The 23,707-nt window shown below is 37.5% G+C and overlaps 1 protein-coding gene across 1 annotated transcript in view; it reads left to right on the top strand.

Annotated features, from left to right (window-relative positions):
- LOC150079300 (F-box only protein 21-like) overlaps nt 1–23,707 on the top strand; it is a 157,873-nt gene that overhangs the window by 13,786 nt on the left and 120,380 nt on the right. Inside the window, exon 2 of the mRNA XM_090383024.1 lies at nt 5,432–5,674. Coding sequence (XP_090239150.1) covers nt 5,432–5,674 — 243 coding nt within the window. The remainder of the gene's footprint in view (nt 1–5,431; nt 5,675–23,707) is intronic.

Raw genomic sequence — 23,707 nt, 5'->3', positions numbered from 1 at the left:
ATAACTGCTTTACAATTGTTGCAAGCTTTAGTGTAGGCAGAAAATGAAACTGAAGAATTAGAAACAAGCCAATTACGATATACAACATTCTTCTCTTGAAGAGCCTTAGCACATTTATTGGAAAACCAAGGTTTAGATAAAGAACGAGATTTTAAAGTGGAGTGTGGGATAAAGGATTCCATTCCTGCAAGAATAATTTCACTGACTCGATCTCAGCAAACATTGACATCAGATGTTTTGAAACAGTAATCCGACCAAGGAAAAGAAGGAAAGAAATCTCGCAGGTCATCCCATTTTGCATTCTTGTAATGCCAAACAACATGAGGTTGGGAATAGCCATGAGATAAAGGCTCCATTGGTGAAGAGATCACCAAGTTGTGATCTGAAATGCCTAAAGGACCTCTCACTTCGACCGTGTACTTAGAAAGGTTGTTTGTGAGAAAAAGATCAAGCATATTGGCTGTATGATTAGGATTGTCTGGTATTCTTGTAGGTAAATGAACAATCTGTGCAAGATCATTAGTAATTGCAAAAGCCTCAGCATCTCGACCAGCTGGGTCAGTGTGACTAGAAAACGGAAGCCTGCTGGAGTTGTGAACATTAAAATCACCAAGGAAAATTACTTCACTGTTAGGAAAGTTGGACTGGAGAAAGTCAAGTTGCTAAGAGAGGAAGTCAAAGAGCTCCAAGTGATTAGTGGAGTTGGGAGAACGGTAGAGACAACTGATGAATTTGACGCAATGAGGTAGAGAGATTTTAAGCCAGAGAAGATCGAAGAGAGGAGATTCCAAATTGCCAAGTCTCTGACAGGGAATATCAGAACAGACATATGCACAAGTACCACCTTTGAGGCGAAAGGAAACATACAGCGAATAATTTGGGCATCTGAGATGAGCAGTAGTTGAATCAACCAATAACTGAGATTCTGTCAGAAAAAGTACATGGGGTTTGGCCGACTGCAAGTGGAAACGGACATTGTTGAGATTAGAATTGAGACCACGTTTATTTGTGAAATGAATTAGGAAGTGCTTGGGAGGTTTAGATCTTTTCGCAGATAAGCTTGCTCTATTAGTTTGACAATTCATGGTGTATTCAATAGTAAGAAAAAGTGGGTGGGACATGCTGTATGAAGTAATGAAATTTTTGGATATGGCGTACACATGGTAAGAATATATCCAGATCCTTGACATAACGTGGCCTCGACAATGCTCCCCGCATACACACTACTCGGACTCCCTCCAGTTACTATCTGGCAGAATAGAGGTAGCAAGATTATACACTAGCCGATCCGGAAGCCTCCTAGAGAGTTAACAATAGGTTCATTCTGGTCTGCTAACTAGTGGCCGGCCTGCGAACACCGTTTTAGAGCTGTACCCTCGAAATGTAAGGAATATTGGATCTCGCCATGATGTTCATCATAACCTCAAAAGTCATCAATCATACTGTACGATGGAAGAGAGGGAAGGGTTGACTGGAACTTAGCTCTAGAGACTAAACATGGGTTCCACCACTTCAAGCCTCCAATAAGCAAAGTGGTAGTATTGCACCGGTTGATGAGAGTCATCTACCACCTAGTACTGCCTGGTAACATAGAGGGGCGGCATTCCTCCATGTAGTGTGGACACCACACCTCGACCCCTGCTTACATTGGTTCACACCTGGGTGGTCACCCACCGTGTACTTGTGCATGGAGGTTACACCCAGGATTACTAACAGTCCCACCATCGTGAAGGTGCAAGTAGAGGATTTGGCTGTCACAGACCGTCCAGACTTTGCTGAAATTGGGTCTACTTGACTTGAGTGTCACCCGAATATCAGTTCCATCAGCGTTTTAGACTCCCAGGTAGCAAGTACAGCTTGTCTGGCCTATCTGAGAGAATGTCTGTGACAACCTCAACATGTATGTTGGAAATCATTATGAGCAAGCTTCTGCATTGACTGCTCCTTATAAATATAGGTCTGATTCTCAATGGTTATGGAATTATTATCTGAATGTATGAATTGTAAGAATGAATGAAAGTGGGTAGAGAAAATAAGGAAAGACCTGATATGAAAGTAGTAGTTTTTGTAATGGCTGTATGACATATTTACGAACATGCAGTAATTTTTTGCGGGAAGTTCATACAGAGTCGCTATTTCCAAGGCACTTATTGCTGACGGTAATGCTAGAAAGAGAACACAATGGTGTAAGGGGCACAAAGAGAGCCGAGTAGTCAGAAGTGAGGGTACAGTAGCATGTGTTCTTTGAGTGGACAGTGGTTCAAGACTGTGACTGCTAAATACGATTAATGATTGTATTCATGGTTTATTGTAAACTCCTCTGACCCAGTGGTCATACTAGTAAAAAAAAACACTAGACACTGGATGATTGGGAACATGTCGTTTTCAAACAAATCATCATTCACACCTTTTCCAACAATAAGCAGAGTTTGTTTGGCAATTGCTAAAAAAGCACATCATCCTTGACTGTCTTGTGCCAACCATCAGACAGAAAAGGAAACTGGAAAAGGATCAACAAAATGCTAGAAAAAAGAAAGTGATGATAGTACTTAAAGAATACCAAGATGTTGCTTCCCAGACAATGATTTGGGAAGCAATATCTTGGTATTCTTTAAGTGATCTCTATCATCATCCTGAACAAGTAAATTATTGGCACTGATTATTCTCAGTGACCATGTTCATTACTCATACAAATGTTTCCCACAAATTATGCCATGTTTCAAGATGATAATGCTCCAATTCACACAGCCAGATGTGTCCAGTCTTGGTTTGAGGAGCATGAAACTGAGGCTTAGCCTCTCCCATGGCCTGCTCAATTGCCAGAAAAACATTATTGAGCCACTCCGGGCATATTTGGAGAGGAGAATGAGAAATACATTTCCTCCACCTTCATCACTCAAGGAGCTTGAAACGTTACTCCATGTAGAATGGTCCAGTACTCCTCTTACTACAGTTCAAGATTTATTTGAATACATTCTAACAGAATACATGCAGTTTTAAAAGCAAAGGTGGTCCCAGACCATATTAGGGCATACCTATAACTCTTATCACAGGTGTTTGCATTATTTGTCCACCACTAAACATAAAAATTTTATTGCTGAGTTTACGATAATTGTGGGTAAATGTAAAAATTTATTACCCTCAGCCTCAAAACATGTCCTGCCTTGTTTGTGAATCAAACATGTGGTTGTTCGCTTCATTTTGTGTGGATCACCTTTTACACAGTAGCATCCAGAACACAACAGACTAATGCACTCAGTATTTTTACTTTTTTGCTGTTATATCAGATATTTTCTGTCCCAAATTCAAGTTTTGGGATTTTTGTGGGCAACGTTAGTGGACCACCATGACCAGTCTATCCACCAGGGAGGCAGCGATCAAATTTGGAATATTTTCATCATTAAAATAGCTAAAATGAGGCAGTACTCCATGTTGGAATGTCTGAAATTATGTCTTAATGAATTCTCTAGTTCATTCTGCAGAAATTGTACATAAGAATCATAAAAAGCCATCGTAATTAAATTAACCCAGCCACTGATAGTAAAAAGTGTAAGTCATTGGTGTCGATGTTAATGTAATCTTTTCTAAAAATCTTGGTTGTTGAAAATGAGCATCTCAAACAAAGTGATGGTACTTTATTGCACTCTAGTTCTTGGACATACCTTCACATTTCTTTCAAGCTAACAGCATGAAGTAGAGGAACTGATGAGATTTTATTTCCATTGTGCAGCAAAATTGCATTTAAACTTAATGTTTAAATGTCGAATATATTTAATGATGTTGAGACATCATTAAATATATTCCATTCAGTAGGATTGTATTCAATGCCCAGTTCATTCAGAAGACCACAAATATCTTTACAGAAATACATTGACTTTCATAATGAAATATTTGTAAAACACTTTGTGATGTTTTCAATATACTGTTATTTTAGTTCTTGCTTCAAGTAACTTCCACCATTGTAACCAAGAAGTTTTGCTTGCTCTTTAGATAAGTTTAAATCATGAACTAAGTCATTCAACACTTCCTGCTTAATTAAGTGTGGCATGTTATAATTTTTTAGATGATAGTCTAGATCTGTTGAAATGGGTGGTCCAGCAAAGTCAACAGTACAAGAGTCACTATATTCATCACTGCTTCCTTTATTCCATGATTTTGGGAGATCTAGTATCAAAATATCATTTGCAATAAATCCGGTTCCACTATATGGAACCGGCTTTATTGCAGATGATATGTTAGGATATTTGATGCTGTACTTTCTTTTCTGGGCATCTCTGTTATTTTTGTCATGCAGAAATAGCTATAATCAGTATTGTTGTGTGCTTCTTGCCACACTGTAGGAAAAACAAAGACATTCTTTTAATTTTCCTAGTTAGCAACATCCTCAGATTTGTGGTGCAAATAATACTGCAAGTTTTTTTCTTGCAACAAAGAATATGCACATTTAGTAATACTGTAGATTTTCTTCCTCTGAGTTTTTTGGTGTCCACACGTAGCAGAAATTGTCAGGTTGATTCAGACATTTTATTTGCTTCTGCTTAAACATTTTAACAGTACAGTACTAAGCAAAACACAGAAGAAAGAAACAATATGCAATGGATATGCAGATAAACTGTGCGTGTATTTGCACTACAACTGTCTTTCCATTTTCTAACGGTTGAACACGTTAACATTACTGCTATCTATAAGCACATGCAAGCATTATGTACAAGAGATTAGTGCCATATCTACTTCCCTAAATGATAGCAAGTTATATGCATTATGGGTAAACACAGAAGGCCAGTATACATAGAAATTATGATGTGAAATTAAGAATTATTTTCAAAATATATGCATAAAAATTGACTGTAAATGCCTCATTGGTGGAGGTAAAAATCATGTTGGCTAGTGTAGTCAGCATAGGATGATTCAGTTATTGGAATGATTATTAGATGGCACATTCATTTCATTACAAAAAAAGAATGCTGATGAAAGACAATTTGAATATTAATTATTTATACTTTGCTCAGCTAGAATTAAAATGTCTGTAAAAAAATTCCTAACCTGTATTATAAAAAAATGTATATATTTGGAAATCTGTGTGATGCATAATTCAGTACTGTATAATGAATTAGGTGTGTTTCTTGCATGGAACAGCACTGTTAACTGTGTACCCACATGAAGTATTCAGTTAACAGTGCATTTTTTGTGGAATAATACTTTCAAACAAGCACACAGCTAATCAATCAGTCTTACGTTTTCTATCTCTGTGATATTTATATCACTGTCCCCATGTGCTTCACACACACACACACATCACTGTCATATATTCTGGAATGCCGTGTACTGTTTATTCTTAATTTTTAATTTAACCTTTTTTTTTTTTTTTTTTTTTTTGTGTTAAAAATAGAATTTGTCTCCTGTTTAGTTTTTTAACTAACACTTTTTATAGGTGGCCTCAGTTAGTAAAACTCTTTCATGGAGATCAAAACTGTAATTGGAAGGAAGTTTACAGAATGCGCCATAATTGTGGAATTGCTTTACGTAAACAGGTTTCTTGTATGTCCAGTAGATATTATGGTCATGATGAAATGTCAAAAGAAGCATTTACAGAATTTCTTGGATTATGTGATCATTCTTATGGGAACTTTTTTGTTGTGGATGAGTTAGAGCATATTTTGCATGGTGGTAATGTGTGAGTATGATTTAAATTAATTTAAATGATTCTAAATATTAACTTTCATTAATATTCTGAATAAATTATGTACTTTATATCAGTTTTAAAGCTACTCATGGCAAGGGAGAAAAGAAGAGAGAGGAAATATTTACATTTAGCAGGTTTATGTGTGTGTGTATGTTTACATTAAATAAATTCATATAATTTATTAAATTGATTCATAACTTTATCCTTAAGTTTATGGGAAAAAATTAGCTAATGTGTTTTATTTTTATTATTATACAGGGTGATTCACGATGATATGGCATAACTTCAGAAGTTATGCACTACAACTGATTGCTGAGGCAATTTTGAGTTAAAAAGTTCACATGAACATGGGTCTGATCCTGAGTAATTAGAGTTATGTGATGGCCATAGATTTTCAACAATGCAACATTGCTAATCACACTTGCAACTTGTGTGCCTGTGCAAGATAATCTGACAGAACACATGCAGCATGAAGAGCAGTGTTATTCCTTTCTGTTCCCTTGTTGGTTTCAAAGCATCTTTTACGTTTACAAGTGCTGAATATGCCAATATGATGTGCGCTTATGGATTTTGTAATGCAAATGCTGTTGCTGACTACTACGATGTTTTCTGAATCGCAGAGTTCCAGATCAATAAGTTTTCCAAACATTGCAAGATATTGGTAAGAGAATATTGTTGAGCCAGTATACTAGTACACAGAGGATATCCATGTGCCTCATGTTTCCCAATCAAGAGTACGGAGAACTTTGCATAAAGAAAGCATGTATCCATACCATGTGCAATCTGTTCGATACGTTGAACTTCGGAATCCTGTCCAACAACAGAAGTTTTGTAATTGATTGAATGATAATTGGTATCTGCATTGTTACATCCCATCCAGTGATGAAGCTCATTTCACCTGAGACAGCATCAACACACAGTTCCCATGTTTGGTTGGAAGTTAATCCCATGCCACTGTGCACAGTAGTTTTCAATATTCATTCAGTGTTAATGTGTGGTGTGGAGTCTGTGATCAGTTGATGATCCATTTATTTTTGAAGGTTGTATTACTGGATAGGCCTATCTACAGTTTCTGCAAATTGAATCTGCAACTGTTAGATGTACCTTTGGCTACATGATGTTGAGTGTACTTCCAACACACTGGAGTTCCTTCTTATTGTTCCCATGCAGTGGTTATTCACCTCAGTGGCCAATTCCCTGGGCAATGGATCGGTCACAGTCAGGGGCATATTCTTCATGGGTGGGCAGAGAGGGCATATGCCCCCCTTAACCAAAATTTTGAAATTAAAGAAAAAGAACGCAGGAGGCATTCTAAAAAAAAAAAAAAAATCTCAAAAGCCTGGTCTCCATACTCTCCTTGCGATGATACCTGGACCTGGTTGTCATGCTCCCCTTAACCAAAATTTTGAAATTAAAGAAAAAAGAACACAGGAGGCATTCTAAAAAAAAAAAACTCAAAAGCCTGGTCTCCATGCCCTCCTTATGATGATACCTGGTTGTCATGCCCCCCCCCTCCCCTACGATGATACCTGGATATGCCACTGGTCACAGTGGTCCATAAAATTAGTCACCTAGCTCACAACACCTAATCCTTTAGATTTTTGCCTGCATGGGTGGATGACAGATCTTGTACACCACAGAAAAGTGCAAACACACATGAGATGCATTACTTTATTGCATATTGAATGTTACAGCTCAAAACAGACAACCATGAAGGGCTTGGGCAAGCAGTGCATGATTCTCACACAACAACAGAATGTATTGAAGTCAAAAGTAGTGTTTTTGCAAATCTACTCAAACCATACTTGCATCATATCTGTAAACACAGACTGTAACTTTCCTAAATAAAAATTAACAAATAAATCAACACTTTATCAGTTATGTTTGTGTTTTATATTTTTATTTTATATTGCTCATAATTGCTTTGTTTTTTTTCCTAAGATTCAAACAGCCACAGCTCTGTAATTGTGCTGAATTGTTTCATGTTTATATTAATTTTTTAACTCAAAATTACCTCAGAAATCAGCTCCTGAAGTTATGCCATATCTCATGAATCACCCTGTAACATTGTATATACAGCGTTCACCAAATAACAGTGTATAAGATAACAAATTAGAATTTATATATTTACATAATTAACATTTAGTAAATTGTAAGCAGACTTATGCCAAATTTGGAAGAAGCATATTTGCGTGGCCTAATGAAAAGAATGCTAGTGCCTTTAGATATGTCAGGGATGTGGAATGGCAGAACTTAAAAATGTTCTGATGCATTGTGTTATCTTAGCATTAGTAGAGGCATACGATGCAAGAAAGCAAGCTTATGCAGCATCAGCCAAAAAAAAAAAAAAAAAGACACCACTCCCATTTCACCCCTCCATTCATTCCAAATACCTGTCCAGCTCAGCCTTAAATTTATTTAGGCTATCAACTTCCACAACAAAAGATGAAAGTCTGTTCCACCAATCAACTACCCGTTGGCTAAAGGCAAATTTCCGCACATCTATCCTACACTTCTTGTGAGATCCTTATTAAAAATAAAAATTAAAAAAAACCTAAGATCAGACTGCTCTTCTCATTTCTGGTGTTTTAAAATTTAAATACAGTTTGACTACTTAATGAAATTATGGATTTAAACAAATATTGCTTGTAATTTTCCTCCATATAAATGAAGTTTTTGGCAGAATTCCTATTGAGTATTTTCTTATTATAGCAGGTAGGTGTGATGAGTACATTCAACTCCAAGTAGCACCACTTCTTTGTTTGATGGATCTGCACAAATCTAAAGCTGGCAGTGAATTCAGAAAAGTTACAAAAGACTCAAACTATATTGGCACTTTGCTTAAACAGGGTAAAATGAGCTACACACTCATTTTACTGAGAGTAACCTATCTTAACCTAACTGAGTCAGTCAGTTGAACATGGGATTTTGTAATCTGTTACACCCATCTGTTAATCATATTAGTTTATTGGCTGCTGTGATATACGACCTACACCTTTTCCACCTTCAATCTGCCAAGCACTCCGCTCAAGTTTCTTGACAATCTCAATTATTGGTTGTCTTACCAGTCAAAGGTTTTAGTTGACTCTTGTATAAGTGACTGAGTTGTGGAGGGACATAATAAAAAATATTTTGAATAATATGCCTTGAGACCTAAGAACATGGTGAAATAAGAATGAAAAATGAAAAATATACAGCTGAAGCGGCAGAAGCTCAGTTTATATTGAAGAGTTGACAAATGCAGTAAAGGCTGCAAAGGATAGTAAGACACCAAGGAGAGATTGTATTGAAATGAAGAAGACAGTGTTCAGAGTGTGTCCTGACTTATTACTGCAGAAGTATGTCTCTCTGAAAGAGGGAACTTTCACTATTGTGAACAGTGACACAATTGAAGATTATTATTAAGAAAATAGAGGTCCCACAGCCCATGGTCCTGCCAGCTAGTGGCTCTCTTTTCTAGTTTTGGCCAAGATCTTTGAAAGGTTGGTATTAAGGTTTTATATATATATATATATAGAATTAGCGTGTTACAATCTCATTGGCAGTATGGTTTTGTCTTGGGCCAAGGTGCTGAGAATGCACTTGTCTTTGTGGTGGAGGAAATAAGAGTGGCAGAAGAAAAATGTTCTTAAAGAATTTTCCTGGCTTTTGCAAGTGCACTTGATAATGTATGGTGACCCTCTGTGTTGGCAAGGACAAGACAGATAGTCACCAGTAACTGCAATAATACTATATGTAGTTGTGGATGACTGTTTAAAAGATAGTTAGAGGTAATTAGCAGTAGAAGCATTTGATGCAAGCAAGCAAGCTTATGCAGCATCAGCCAAAAAAAAAAAAAAAAAACCTCTTCCACTTCACCCCTCTGTTCGTTCAAAATACCTGTCCAGCTGAGCCTTAAACTTATTTAGGCTATCAACTTCCACAACAAGGAATGGAAGTCTGTTCCACCAACCAACCACCCGCTGGCTAAAGGCAAATTTCCGCACATCTATCCTACATCTGTCTTTCCTCAATTTGAATTTATGCCCCCTCAGGTGATTATTCTGAGCGAGAGGAAGAATCCCATCAGCATTGAGCATGCTCAAACCATTCAAGGCTTTATACACCTCTATCAGATCACCTCGCTGGTGCCTAGTCTCCAGACACTGTAATTTGAAAAACTTGAGCCTTTCTTCGTAAGAGCACCCCTTTGTTCCATTCACTAATCTTGTTGCCCTTCTCTGTACTCGTTCCAGCAGCTCTACATCCTTCTTGAAATGAGGCCTCCAGACCTGTATACAGTACTCTAGGTGTGGCCCGACCATTGCCTTATACAAGGGAATAATCACCTCCTTATCCCTGCTAGAAAAATTCCTATATATCATTGACAATACACCATGAGCTACTCTTGCAGCCCGTCTGCACTGCTCAGAGAACTTCATATCTGCCTGCACAACCACCCCCAGGTCCCTTTCATTCTCTACCACTGTCAGTGTAGTACCACAGAGTTGATACGTTGCTCTGGGGTTGCTGTTTCCCATGTGTAGTACTTTACATTTGTCAATGTTAAACTTCATTTGCTCAACCTTTCCAGATCCTGTTGCAGCAGCATAGTGTCAGTAGTGTCCTTGACAACCCTGCCTACCTTTGTATCGTCTGCAAACTTCGACATTAAGCTTGATATACCATCATCAATATCATTTATGAATACAGAAAACAATAATGGACCCAACACTGAGCCCTGAGGGACTCCACTAATAACATTAGTCCACGACGAGCAGTGTCCATTGATTACCACTCTCTGTCTTCTCCCCCTCAGCCACCCCTTTATCCACAGCAGCAATTTGCCTCCAATGTCGCACTGCTCCAATTTGTGCAGCAGTCTTCCATGTGCAACAGTATCAAAAGCCTTTCTAAGATCCAAGTATATAATATCAAAGTTATTCCCTGCATCCAGTTCCTTTGTGACTGCATCATAGTATCCAATCAAATTTGTCAGGCAAGACTTCCCCTTAACAAAACCATGCTGTGTCCGAGCTATAACTGAAGTCTTGTCTAAATGATCCTGCAGTGCTTCTTTAACTAGTGCCTCCATTAATTTCCCTGGAACAGAAGTTAAACTCACAGGTCTATAATTACTTGTGTCAGCCTTTGATCCTCCTTTGTGAATTGGGGTCACATTTGCACATCTCCAGTCTGTGGGTACCTCCCCTGAGTCCAAGGAAGCTCTCATAATTATGGCTAAGGGTTTGCTTACTTCCTTTGCTGCCTCCTTTAATATAACTGGATAGATCCCATCCACCCCGGGTGCCTTTCTTGTGTTTATCTTCAACAATTTCTCCTCCACTTTACTCTCAGTTATTACAAGATTCTCTAGCTTACTGCTAGAATTGAATACACCTCTAGCTTTCCCCTCGCTAAATAACTCCTCATGTGTGAATGTCGATGCAAAATATTCATTTAGTTTGTTAGCTACCTGAGCAGGATCATCAACAGTTGACCCATCGATATCAAGTGGACCAATCTGATTCATCCCCTTCCTTCTAGAGTTTACATAAGTAAGGAACTCTTTGCTGTTTTTCTTTGCATCCCTTGCCAAAGATTTCTCGTAATCTGCCTTCGCCTGCCTAACCTCCTTTGTAACTTGGTTACAGATCAACTTGTATCTATCATACGCTTCTGTGTCATGTGTTAATTTGTATGTATCCCATGCATGTTTCTTCTCTGCCATATGCCTCATCAGTTCAACTGACATCCATTTAGGCCTAAACCTTGAACAATATTTCTTAGTTGGTATGTAAAGCCTAGTAGCTTCCAAGATAAGTTCTTTGAATGCTTCCCATTTTGCATTTGCTGTTGGTAACATCATCAGTTGGTCCCACTGTATAGAATTTAAATACTGTCTCAGTCCATCGTAGTCGCCTTTACGAAAGCAATAACCCTTCCCTTTACCCCTAATGGTAGTTACCTCTTTGAGTAAATCCCACTTCAGCACACTGTGATCACTGCCACCTAGTGGTTCATATATCTGCAGATTCTTAATGCATGAAGAATCACTGCTGATGATCAAATCAAGAGTATTCCTCCCTCTAGTTGCCTCCCGAACATGCTGATGTAGAAAACAATCATCCAATAAATCCACAAAAGCCTTGCTAGTGTGTGAGTGACCAGCCCCCAAATTCCAGTCAATATCTGGGAAATTAAAATCTCCCATTATAAGACTCTCTGATTTACTGGCCCACTCTATTTCCCTGTACAGTTTCTTATTATACTCATCAGAGTCATTAGGCCTATAGAACACTCCTACTCTCAATTTTGATCTCCCAATGCTTATGTCACACCAAACTGACTCGACGCTGCACTGTCCAGCGATGTCCACTGGCTTCGCTTCCTTGGATTTTATGTATTTCTTAACTAATAGCATAACCCCTCCTCCCTTCCTATCCAGTCCATCCTTTCTGTAGACGTTGTACTCCCCAAATTCCAGTTCTTCATTCCTTATATCTGTGTGACACCATGTCTCTGATATCCCAACAATATCTGCCTTTGATGTTTTGAGCAATACCTCAAATTCATCAAATTTATTTACTAAACTCCTAGCATTGGTGTACACGCAAGTATACATGCACCTATTTCTATTCTTAGCTCCCCTAACACAACCCATGTGTTTACTTGTACCGCAATGACTCCCGGCAGTCTCTGAAATATCCTGCATCTTGTTTTTCAGGCTTCTGCTCATTCCAATAGAAGCAGTGCAAGAATCTCTTTCACCTCTGCCAGTGGCTACTGTTAATCTATTCGTCTTTGTCTCCCCCCAATCTAGCAGTTTTCCGACCCACCTAACACTGCCTCGATAGCATCAGCAAATATTCTTGCACCCTTTCTATTTAAGTGTATCCCATCCCTGTAAAAGCAATCTCTCCTGTTAACAAGTACAGTCCAGGCTGAAAAAAAGTCTACCCCTTGAGCCTTGCACAATCTTTCCAGGGCCGAATTGATCGACAAGGCTCTCATCATATACTCCCTCTTATCGTGTCTGGGCAGAATTGCAGACACTTTCAAATTCAACCCTATTTCACGGCTTTTTTTCAACAGTGACCTGTACTTGTTAAGCAATTCTGCCGGTCTCCTACTCTTGATATCATTAGTGCCAACGTGTACAACTATATCACCTTTTGTGCCCTTAAAAGATGATATTTGCTCTACAACGTCATCAACCTTTGCCCCTGGCAGACATACCCTGGTCCTGTTCCATCTATCCTTTTTACAAAGCATGTTCCCCGTTTCCCTGACAATAGAGTCACCAACAACTACTAGTTCCTTCGGGACCAGCGCATTCTGCCTTGGGGGTTGCCGCTGTGTTGCGCGACGACCAAGTGCAAGCTCTGGCGTTGATGTGGGCAGCTGAGAGCTTGATGGGCCCCCTCAATTTAGTTCCTTCGAGGGCATCCACCCTGTCCTTCAAGCTCTCATATAGGCCCATAAGAACGCTGAGTTGTTGCCTGATTTCGATGCACTCCTTGCATCGCGCACACACAAAGACATCCCCCATGGCAATATCATGTCCCGTACCTGAATGCTCCACAAACATCATGCAAGCTGTGCATTTTAGAAGGCTGTGATTCAGAAGGCAACTGCCCCCCTCAGTTCTCCTCTGAGCCACAGCACTTTCATTAGCTTGAGCCTTTTGTTTTGCTGCTCTGGTTTGAGTCATGATTTCTTTTAATTTAAATAAAATTTCAATTTCAGTTTATAATGCTAACTTATCTCCCAACACAGTTATAACGGGATATATATTTTTTAGTGTCAAGTATTAATTATCTCCGAGTTCCCTTTATATAACTGCCGTATCAGTTATGTATTAATTAATTATGTTACGTTTGTACTCTAAGTCGGTATATGGTTTTAGTTAAAAGTACAATTTAAATGCCAACGAAGTGCAACAAGTTTAATAGATTTTACCGATCACTGAAATATTATAACCTATACTATACTAACGCTATCTAGGTTCGATATATAACGATCGTATGACAAAGGCGGGAAGTTACGAATGGTAACTCTATGAACACTTAAGTATTAATTAACTTTCAAATCTCGCTGTCTCAATTCAGAATAAACTAACGATCCTTACTAGGTCTATAAGCTACTTACAAAAAATAATTTGATGTAAAAAATATTCAATAAGCGGCTAAATATGGCTAAAAAAAACTTCTCGTTCAGCGGAGTTGCGACTTGTAACACTTGGATACCCTTACCGATACTTTTATGCAATTGCAAGGCTGAGTAAAGAATAAATACACCAAATTAATCAGAAAATCACAAAATAATGCTATACTACTAAATTTAAATCAAAAGTTGTAGAAAAACAATAATTTCAAATCAATAAATAAGAAAAATCCATTTAGCGGCTTTGAACACGTCTGGCCCCTACTAGCCTCGTCAGCAGCTAGAGGTTAGAGAGTTAGAGGTAATAAATTATTATAAAGTCATAAGATAGGTAACTAATGGTTATGGTTGTGTTTTGGGCTCTCGTGGATTAACTTGCAATGTTGGTTCTTGCTCACTGTCTATGCTGATGATTTAATTGTCCCTGTAAAGGGAATTCTAGAAGCAAATTAAAACAGCAGGCACAAAATGTATATAATTGAAATAGAAAACTAATAAGAAGAGTTTAACCTAAAATAAGCTGTAATTATTGTTAAAAGATAGTTTAGGTTAGAGCCACTATCCAATAGTTCATCATTGTGGTATGCAAGTACCATACATTAGGAGGTATAAGTATATAAGTACCTTGGAATTATAATAGATGAAAAGTTAATCTTTGTAGAACTTGGTTGATTTGTAGAGTTACAAATGGGGTGTCTGGTGCAGGCCCCCTGAGGATGCATTATGATTTTGAATTTTTACTTATGGTTACCAATTCTGCTGCATCCTGGGGGCATCAAGTGAAGAACTCATTCATGCACAGACCTTTTCTTGGAAAAGTTCAAGAAAAGGATGAAATATTTTTGTTCTTTACAGTTGTAGACAGAATTGATCTGAAAGCTAGGCCCAGGATCAATTTAACATTAGTTAATATATTTTATTATGGAGAATGGGCCTTTTTGAAGTAAACTGAATAAATTGGAGTACACAGATCAATGCAGCTGTGGTCAAGTTGAGGATGCTGTCACATCTTGGTGGACTGTCTGTATGATATAAGACAAGGTTATGGCTTTCAATTGGCTCAACAAGATTAAAAGTTTAATGTTAGAGTATACGGATCCAGAATATATTCTGATGTTGCAAAAGAAATTATAGATACAAAAAGAGTTGGAATATAGAATGCTAGATTGTTGGCACTTATGTCCCCATGGTTCGGGTTGGGCAACCATTGTGCTGACCACTCAGGGTTTCTAGGTGGCTAGTGTAGTGGACTAAAGAGGCCAAAGTCGATTGTGTGTGGTGTGTCCCATTTCAGTTTCAATTTCTTTTTCATTGTTATCATTTCATTGTTTTTCATTGGCTTTGGAGTAAAAAATTTAGATTAAAGGTGCTTAAAAATGAAGAATGATATTCATACACACCTTAGAGTGTATGAAAATAATTTTTGGGAAACACCATCATAAATTGATGATTGAAGTGAAATCTCAGCCACCACTCACATCATTTGCTTTAATTATTCATTCTATGATTCCTTTTTCTTTAAACTTAGTACTTGTGCCTGTGTCTGCTCTGATATTCCTTGTGAGAGACTTGTTATCTGGAATCTCCTCATTTTGATCTCTTATGCCTTAAAAATTTTCACCCCATTCTTTCAAATTCATTTGCTACCTGTGTTGTTCCCATAATTCTACAAATCACTTAGGACGTTTTTGACTTCCTTTGAAAAACTCAAGTACTTTCTCCATTATACTGTTCCTAATGGTAAGTAATTTTCCTCAGTGATTTTAATATTCATAACTTCAGCTGCCTCCAATTTTCTAGTTTCACAGACCCAGTGATTGAGATGCCAAATCTTTAGGCATTACTAATTTTACACAACTTGTTCATTTAGCTACTAGAAAACTAGACAGCCCTAACCACACATCTTTGCTCCAATGTTAATAGACCTCTAAGCACTTCTGGTCACACTTGGTGATGATCTCTTCTTCAGTGGAGCTCTATGCCATGGCTGTTCTAAGTCTCATGTCATTTGGCATCCCAAAAATGCAAAATCAGATGATCTGTGTGATTTTTATTCTTTGGTTGGATTACTTTTTAAATCTTCCAGTCCTACTTTTTTCTTTGATTTTCCAATGTGCTAAAGTTGTTCAACCTAAGAACATTCTGTATCTTAAGTAACTTGCATCAAATCTCCAACTTTGTCTTCTGCCAATGCTAAAGCTTACAAAAGTTGTAAAAAAGTTAATAATCAATCCAAACTTTATTTTGAAGATTAGGAAACTTGCTTGCCCTACTAATCTGTCATGCTTTTTTCTCTAGGTGAAAGTTATTGACTGCAACTTCTGTCCATTCGTTACTTCCACATCTCTTATAACTCTATGGTTCTTTGCATCCTCATCTGCAGATGAAGCTGACATATTAGCATCTTATCTTTCCTCTAATTCTTGCATTGATATTCCCCAAGATTCAGTTCTTTTACTCACTCTTTTTCTTGTTTGTTAATGACCTTCCACTGGCTGGAAATCCTGTCCATAGTTTTGCCACAGTAGCAGACTCATTCCACCTTCCAGTTTGAGAAAATTTTCTCTGCACAAACAGTTTCATCTTCTTGAATATCCACAACAAACTCCTTAATTGCCAATCTCTAGGTAATTCTGCAGTGGGTTGGAGTAAACTTAGTCAGCTTGAATGCAGAACTGTGTTATATCAGTTCTGTATTATTTCTTGCAAAAGAATCTGCTATTCACAATCATCTTGCTAATACAGTTATCCCCAATTTGCTTAGGGGTTACATTCCGGGAAAACACCGCGCAATGCGAAACATAGTTTATATCAGTGGTCTCAAACTCAAATTGCATGCGGGACGAATGCACGATCTGAAAGCAGCTGACGGGCCAGAATTTTTTTTTAACAAAATGAGAGTGAATATAAGCACCGTATTTACAACAAATACATAATTGAAATGTATTCGCGGGTCATGTAAAATTGCTTCTGGGGCCGGATGCGGGCCGTAAGTTTGCTACCACTGGTTTATATGACATAATGAGGATTCCATCCTGTGCACAAAAAAAAAATGTGCAGAAAAAAATTGTCTTCATTCAGTAAGAAAAAAAAGAAAAAAAATTAGAAACATGTCCATAAAATTAATCTTACTAATACCGCTAGATTTTTAATCTAAATTCATTGCTTCTTTGTCGCTGTTTTCCTGTGATAAACTTGGTCACACTTGGTCAAACTTTTTGAAAAAAAATTAGTTAAAATTGTTTGCTTAGAAGCACGCTGCTTTTCCTCTAAATTTCTTCATAAGGAACTAAAGCTAATGATAAAGTTCTGCGAAAATTTAAACGCCTCTCCAAATTAGGATCCATATCGAGAGTTTTTTGACTAAGGTGATTTGCAAGTGTTAAATATAAGTTAGTCTCTTCGCAGTCAAAGTTTTGTGTGCATCTTCGTTTTTGTCATTGTTGTTATCTTCTTCTTCACATTGCAAAAAAATATCATCTACTGATAATTGTTCTCTATGAGATTCAAGGACTTCTGTGATATATGCTGGTTCCAGTTCGTCAAATCCTTCTCCGCTAATCATTTTGCCAATTCTCACAATCTCGACTACCTCTGGCGTTTCGACTGTGGCTCCTTTAGTGCAGCTTTGTGGCCACAGCTTTTTCTACACTGCATTCATTGTTGGGTTCCTAACTTCACCCCATGCAAATTCAATATTTTTTACAGCATCAAGAATGTTATAATTCCACTAATAATCTTGAATTGAAAGATTACCTATTCCATCAGTAGCTTCTACTAATTGTAAAAAAGACCTTCTTAGGTAATAAAGTTTAAAGGAAGCTATAACACCTTGGACCATTGGCTGAATTAACAAACTTGTATTTGCTGGAAGAAGGGTAACTTTCACATTTGGGTGCAAATCAGATAAATGTGCAGGATGATGGCGCATCGTCAAGAATGAGCAATATTTTGAATGCTATGTTCTTCTGGCAATATCTTTTTCTTTCAACACAAAAGCAATTTAAAAACCAATCCTCGAAGATTTTATTTGTCATCCAGGCTTTTTTGCTCGATTTCCAGTGAACTAGTAAGGCGCTTTTTGATATTCCTTTAAAAGCACTTGGATTTTCTGACATATAAATTGGAAGCGGTTTACGCTTAAAGTCACCCTCTGCATTGCCACATAACAAAAGTGTTAACCTATCTTTTGCAGTTTTGACACCTGGGGCGGTTTTCTCTTCTTTTGAAATGAATGTTTGGCTTGGCATATGCTTCCAAAATAGCCGGTCTCATCAGCATTAAACACGTGACTTGCTAGATAGCCCTCAGTTGCAATAACATCCTCGAAAGTTTTTGGATACAAAGAAGCAGCTTCCATATCTGCACTTGCTGCTTCACCCGTTAATTTTAGATTGGGAAGACTGACACTACTTAAAATTTTCAAACCAACTCTTACTGGCCTGAAAGATGTCTGCATTGCATGGACCAGCTTCTTATAAGCGATTAAAAATTTGCAGAGCTTTGGTGCGAATAATATCTGAATTAAGAGGCATTGTCTTTTAATTAAGATCTATCCAGAAAGAAAGTAATTTTTCAGTTTTCTATATTAACAGATTTCTCGCTTTTGTAGGTGCTTTTTGCAGCCAATGATGTGGACCAGATAACTGAACTTTTAATTTTCTCAGCATTTTCCCTAATTCGTTGAATGCTAGATTCATTTATGCTGTATTTCTTGGCCAGTGTCAAAACCTTTTTGCCCTTTTATAACTCCTTAACAATTTTTAATTTTTCCTCTAAATTTAAAAATTTTTTTGTTGTAGCTTTCTTTAGACTTTTTTATATAGACGAGAAATATTAAATCAGCAAAAATAATGCTTGCCGATTAAAACATTTTATGTAAGTTGCGCAAACCAAAAAAATATTTTGTCTGAACAGCTAACGTAGGGTAACTGATGAAGAGGGTTTCCGAATGAGGAAGTTGTTTCAAAAATAACCAGACAAACATGCCACCGTTTATTGCTTATGTTTGATTATAAGAATCAGTTTTGAATGCCTTTGTCATATTTTTCTCAAGCACGTTTCTGGAGGTCACAACCATAAAACAATAAAAACAATTTGCACTTTCCAGTTTATTGGGCTTTTCTGTTAGTGCAATCTAATTATAAACGGGTAGTAAACTCGATCTTATTACATTTGCATTAATACCGACAGCTGGAATTCTGTGGGATTTTATGTTATTATGGCGAAATGTATTTCTCCTTCAATGAAATCTTCAATCATGTAAAAAAACAAATAAATTTTCAAAATCTGCTCGTCATTCCTATTTTTGAAGCTTTGTAAACAAAAATCGCGCAGGTAGCAAAACTGCACATTGAAAAACTGTGCGAATCAAGGGATGACTACTCTGATTTCTAGGCAAGATCACATATTGGGGATTATCCATACTTCTAATCTCTGTTGCCATGAGCATATCACAAATGTTGCTTCATCTGCATTAAAATAAAAGTTACATTACATTTTATGCTGTATGACTTCAATACATCACTTCTGGTGAATGTGTAAATGACAAAAAAAAACCAGTGTATCCTTGTTAATTTGATATCAGGTTATTTGAAATATGACATATTTCCCATGATCTGAATTTCTTCATGACCAGTTTTTATCTTTCTCATATTGATTAACTTAACACATTAAACATACTCAAGAATGTCTACTAATAAATCTAAAAGATTATTGTTTTAAGTGCACTGGCAAATGCTTTAAATGCTCTTGAAGAAATAAAATTGTTTCCTCGGGTACAGTGTTGCACTAATGCTCAATTAAATAATCCTTAGTAAAGAAATCACTTTTCTAGATCAGGAGGAAAGTAACCTTCTTTCTTGTTTTTTATTTTATTACTACCCCGCTACCACTTATTCACAAAGGTGGCGCTGCTCCTGTCTCCATGTGACATGACTGGTAACTCGGGGGGGGGGGAGTCCCCCTTTCAGGTGAAATTGAGAAAACAGTTCTCAAAAACCCAGAAATCTATTGTGTACACAGAACATACCCTGACAGGGCAAATACAAGAGGAGCCTGATTCATTCGCAGCCAAACATCAAAAGACTGATGTACACAGAATCCAGACTCCAAATGTTCCCAATTATCCATTCAACTCAAGACCAACTAGCCATTTCTAGTGCAGAAATGCCTAGAAAGTGCAATAGGTACCCAAAGACAGTTTGTGCTGTCTCTCTGATTGGAGACTTAATGGTTGAAGTTGTCATTCCTCAACAATCTGAGCAACTACAAAAACTAAAAATTTTTGGTGAAATTTCTCTTACCATTTCACCACACATTTCCCTGAACATGTCAAGAGGTATCATCACTGCACAGGACTTCATCAATTTGTCAGATGGAGAGCTAAGACAAGAACTGCACAATCAACAAATCAATGTAAGGCAAATTTTGACAAAGAAGGATGGTATACTGGTTCGACATATAATCTTTACTTTTGACAATCCCAATTCACCAACAGTGATCGAAGCAAGTTATTTTAACTGCTGAGTTAAAGCCTACATTCCAAATCCCTTATGCTGCTACAAGTTCCAGAAGTTTAGGCACTCACAGACAATCTGCAGATGAGCAGCTCTCTGTACCACATGTAGATCCACTGTGCATGCTGATACTGACTGCACAGTAACATCACCTGACTGAATTAACTGGAGAGCTAAGACAAGAACTGCACAATCAACAAATCAATGTAAGGCAAATTTTGACAAAGAAGGATGGTATACTGGTTCGACATATAATCTTTACTTTTGACAATCCCAATTCACCAACAGTGATCGAAGCAAGTTATTTTAACTGCTGAGTTAAAGCCTACATTCCAAATCCCTTATGCTGCTACAAGTTCCAGAAGTTTAGGCACTCACAGACAATCTGCAGATGAGCAGCTCTCTGTACCACATGTAGATCCACTGTGCATGCTAATACTGACTGCACAGTAACATCACCTGACTGAATTAACTGCAAAGGTGTACATCCGACGTATACCAAGAAGTGTTCCTGCTGGAAACATGAAAAAAAAGATACAGCAATACAAAACTGAACATAACATAACCTATCAAGAGGCTAAAAGATCCTTACCACCTACAAATACCAATAAGCCAACTTATGCCCAAATAACCACAAGACATATATCTATTGCTACCCAAATGGAGGTAACCATACCACCAAGCGAATCACTAGCTGAGTGGATGAGGTCAGTATTGGCTGCCATACCAATAAACCAAATAACATGCAAACAAAGTAAAGCTGTAAATACACTGATTGCTGTACAATCAGATGCCTTTCCACAGCAGAAAATACAGTATTTACTATTCATGATGCAAACCAAACACTGCATGGATTTAAAAGATAGTTCACATCAAGATGACCAGATTCTAGAAATATTGACTGATAAGGAGATGGACACAGGAAAACCATGTTTTTTAAAGAAAGGAAAGCTAATTATGAGCAATACAAACCTTCAGCCCCTCGAAAACAAATCAAGGTTTCCACTAAATCTGAATAATGCTTAACTTCTTGCAGCGGAACTGTAGAGGCTATCACAGTAATTTGACTGACATCTGAGATCTCCTCTTGCAGTATAACCTTATCACATTCTGTCTACAGGAAACCAATTCTAACTCCACATATAAATGTTTCTCTTCGGAGTTAAATAATTCATCGGCAAGGTTGTGTTGGTAATCAACTCTCAGATATCCCTGAAACCGACTCCACTAAAAATGAACCTTGAGGCAGTTGCATGCAACATGAGTCAACTTTGACTTAACTATAGTCTCACTATACTTGCCCCCAACCAAAATATAAGCTATGCTGACAGAAGAATTAGTGCTAAAGCTTCCTCACCTCTACTGCATCCTAGGAGACCTCAACAGTCACCATCCACCATGGGAACATCAGAACATGGACAAACGTGGACAGATTATCAAAAAATTACTTGACCAACACAATCTGATAACCTTCAGTAATGGAGTGTACACTTATATTCATCTTCCTACAGGATATACTTCAGCTATCTATTGATGCCTCTCTATGCTCAACAACCATATATGCTTTATTTGTTGGACTAGTCATAGCAATCCACTGGATAGCAACCATTACCCTGTGATATGCTGCATTGATACAAGCATTCCCCACTTTTCTAACTGAATCGGCACCTCCGTAGCCAGGTGGGAAGGAGCAGCAGTGCGTAGCACACGCTTCTTAATTAGACCGGGGTTCGAGCCCGTCACCACCAAATACGGAGGATGCGGAAAGGTCAGGGAATGACCACCGCATATCCTGGAGCAATATGGCCTTAGTTGCTAATGCTCCTAAAAACCAAATAACAACAACTAACTGAATCACTAAAGGAAACTTTCCAAAGGTAAATAGGATATATATAAGCAGCTAGCAATATTCAAAGAAAAGCAGATCCAGCAAACATCCATAAAATTTGCCCTAGAATATATATCTAACCAAATACTTCGGGCAGCATACCAAGCAATTCCAAAATAGGCCACAGAAATATCAGCACACTAAATGTTGTAGTGAAATAATGAATGCAGTGCAACTAAAAGAGAGAACAGAACATTTCAGGAAATTTCCAACTACTGCAAATCACATCTGCTTTAAACAGGCTCAGGCTAAAGCAAAAGGTATTAGACAAACCAGCTTGGGTCAACTTCAGCAAAAGGGAAGCATGGAGGCATTTCACTTCCACAAGAACCACAAAAATGCAAATGATATGGGCCAATATACAACATATGTACTCAACACCCATGCATTAATCTTCCCATGCTTACTGTGTTAACAGTTGCGATATTACAAAACCAGAGGAGATTGCAAATACTTGTAGGCAAATTGTTAGTGGAAATTTCACCTACAATATCTTACCTCATTTTCAAGAACGCAGAACACAGACTGAAAAACATATGATTGACTTCGAATCAGCATCTAGTGCTGCATACAAACTCTCCTTCACAATGTCAGAATTGCACCATGCTCTAACCTCTACCAAACCAAGTGCAGCTGGACCAGATGGAATACATTATATAATGATAGCACAACTTAATGAACCTGCCCTTAAGATACTGTTACTTCTCTACAACAGAATATAGAAAATACCTTCCTGGACAAATGGCTTCATGCTTATGTTTTGGCATTTCTGAAACCAGGAAAAGATCCTACAAATCCATAACATTACTGATCTATTGCACCTACTGGCTGTATGAGAAAGGTCATTGACAAAATGATCAGTGCCCACTTAACCTGGTTTCTAGTTCAAAATGACCTCCTTTACCCAGTGCACTGTGTCTTCTATGAAGGCAGATCCACCATTGACCTATTGATTAGGATAGAAATAAACACCGGTGATGCCTCTGTACAAAGATAACACCTTATCATGGTTCTCTTTGACATAGAAAAGCCTTTTTGGCCAAACTGTGGCTTGCAAGACATGCAGCTCTTTGACACTGCAGTTCCCAGGGACAGATAGACTAGGAAAATTCACCTCAAAATAATACCTTGATTAACAGGAAATTATTTTTAAAAAACTTCATGAGTAGCAATCATATATGTAATGATTTTAATAACAGTTGGAATTTTTCAAGAAATTTGCGTAGCTTCAAACTTTTATTAATAGAAAAATAAATAGACAGCTGTGTCCTGAATTATGAAAATGCAAAAAAATTTCCAGAAAAAGTTGCTCCTTTATTCATTCACCATTTCACTATTGGGAAAGACATACTTTTGTCTCCAAAATGTCTTAACATATTAATAATATTCAGGTGTATTCAGAATATTATTAATTTTATCTTATTTAATCAGGGTTGTTGAGTTTTATGCATTATAAATTTAGAGATAATCTTT

The sequence above is a fragment of the Mastigoproctus giganteus genome, chromosome 10 (assembly GCF_048544385.1).
Source record: "Mastigoproctus giganteus isolate SK-2022 chromosome 10, ASM4854438v1, whole genome shotgun sequence".
Classification (NCBI taxonomy): domain Eukaryota; kingdom Metazoa; phylum Arthropoda; class Arachnida; order Uropygi; family Thelyphonidae; genus Mastigoproctus; species Mastigoproctus giganteus.
Note: the sequence above shows the minus strand (reverse complement) of the source record. Positions and strands in the feature narration are given on the sequence as shown.